Source organism: Myotis brandtii, unplaced genomic scaffold (genome assembly GCF_000412655.1).
Source record: "Myotis brandtii unplaced genomic scaffold, ASM41265v1 scaffold28012, whole genome shotgun sequence".
Taxonomy (NCBI): domain Eukaryota; kingdom Metazoa; phylum Chordata; class Mammalia; order Chiroptera; family Vespertilionidae; genus Myotis; species Myotis brandtii.
The window spans coordinates 1-1,212 of NW_005360683.1; the positions used below are offsets into that span (position 1 = coordinate 1).

The 1,212-nt window shown below is 50.7% G+C and overlaps 1 protein-coding gene across 1 annotated transcript; it reads left to right on the forward strand.

Moving 5' to 3' along the window:
- Positions 1 to 5: 5 nt before the first annotated feature.
- On the forward strand, positions 6 to 925 carry LOC102262492 (RNA-binding protein 8A-like; the record flags this gene model as incomplete). Its single annotated transcript, XM_005868972.2, has 3 exons — positions 6 to 185; positions 421 to 557; positions 689 to 925. Coding segments are annotated over 3 exons (363 nt in total), but the record flags the coding sequence as incomplete, so codon positions are not given.
- Between the last annotated feature and the right edge of the window lie 287 nt (positions 926 to 1,212).

Here is a 1,212-nt window from a genome sequence, read left to right on the forward strand (position 1 = left end):
ATTACGACAGCGTGGAGCAGGATGGCGACGAGCCGGGGCCCCAGTGCTCTGTTGAAGGCTGGATTCTCTTTGTCTCCGGGGTCCATGAGGAAGCCACGGAGGAAGACATCCATGACAAATTCGCAGAGTATGGGGAAATAAAAAACATCCACCTCAACCTGGACAGGCGCACGGGGTACCTGAAGGTACTGAGTTACACTCCTTGCCTCCCCCCATCACCCTTAGCAGGGGCAGATCTCCCGCCCTCGCGCTGGTCGGCCAGGAGCAAAGTTAAAATCAAATGACATTGGAAATGGAGTTTGTTAGACGCAGCAGAAACGGGAGCCGAGGAACCTGTGGGGTATACAGCAGGGATGTGTGATGCACGTTGTTTAAAGTTGGCGGGACAGGGTTTTGATCGCCGTCTTTCGCTTGCCCTAGGGGTATACTCTCGTTGAGTATGAAACATACAAGGAGGCCCAGGCTGCGATGGAGGGACTCAACGGCCAGGATCTGATGGGACAGCCGATCAGTGTGGACTGGTGTTTTGTTCGGGGTCCACCCAAGGGCAAGAGGAGGTGAGGTGGAGGGGCAGACACTACCTTGGTGAAGGGAATATGAGCGAAACAGAGAAAGGACATTGCAGGTCTCTCTGATGGACCTCCCCCACCATCACCCCCAACAACACCCTTCCTTTCCCTTTTCCTAGGGGTGGCCGGCGGCGCAGCAGGAGTCCAGACAGAAGGCGACGCTGACAGGTCCTCTGCTGGCCAGGTGTTCCCTGCAGAGATTCCATGTGACCACACAGCCTTGGAGAAGTAGGGCCCCGGTGGAACTTGCTGTTTATATTTAATCCTTTACCCTCTTGCTTAGTGTTTTGGAACTTGGGGGTGGAGGGGTAGGGGGGGTTGAATTATAAATAAATGTCCCATTTTTGTTTTCTACATTTAAAATTATTTTCTTGCTCTAACCTTGCAAGCTCTGAAGTGCTCTTTACCGTAGGCAGTGTGGGACACTGGGAAGGTACTTCTCCCAGTAACTGAATTCAGTGAGTTTCTACATGAGATATAGTCTCAGTCTCAAAGAGTCAAAGTAGAAACACTGCTCAAGGTATTTCTCTTTTTTTTGGAAGCTAAGAGAGCAGGGGTAGAAGTGAGATGTTTTCAGGATATTAACGAATAATTATTCTGTTCCTGTATACTCTGTCCTGAGCAAATGGATGTTACAGGGATG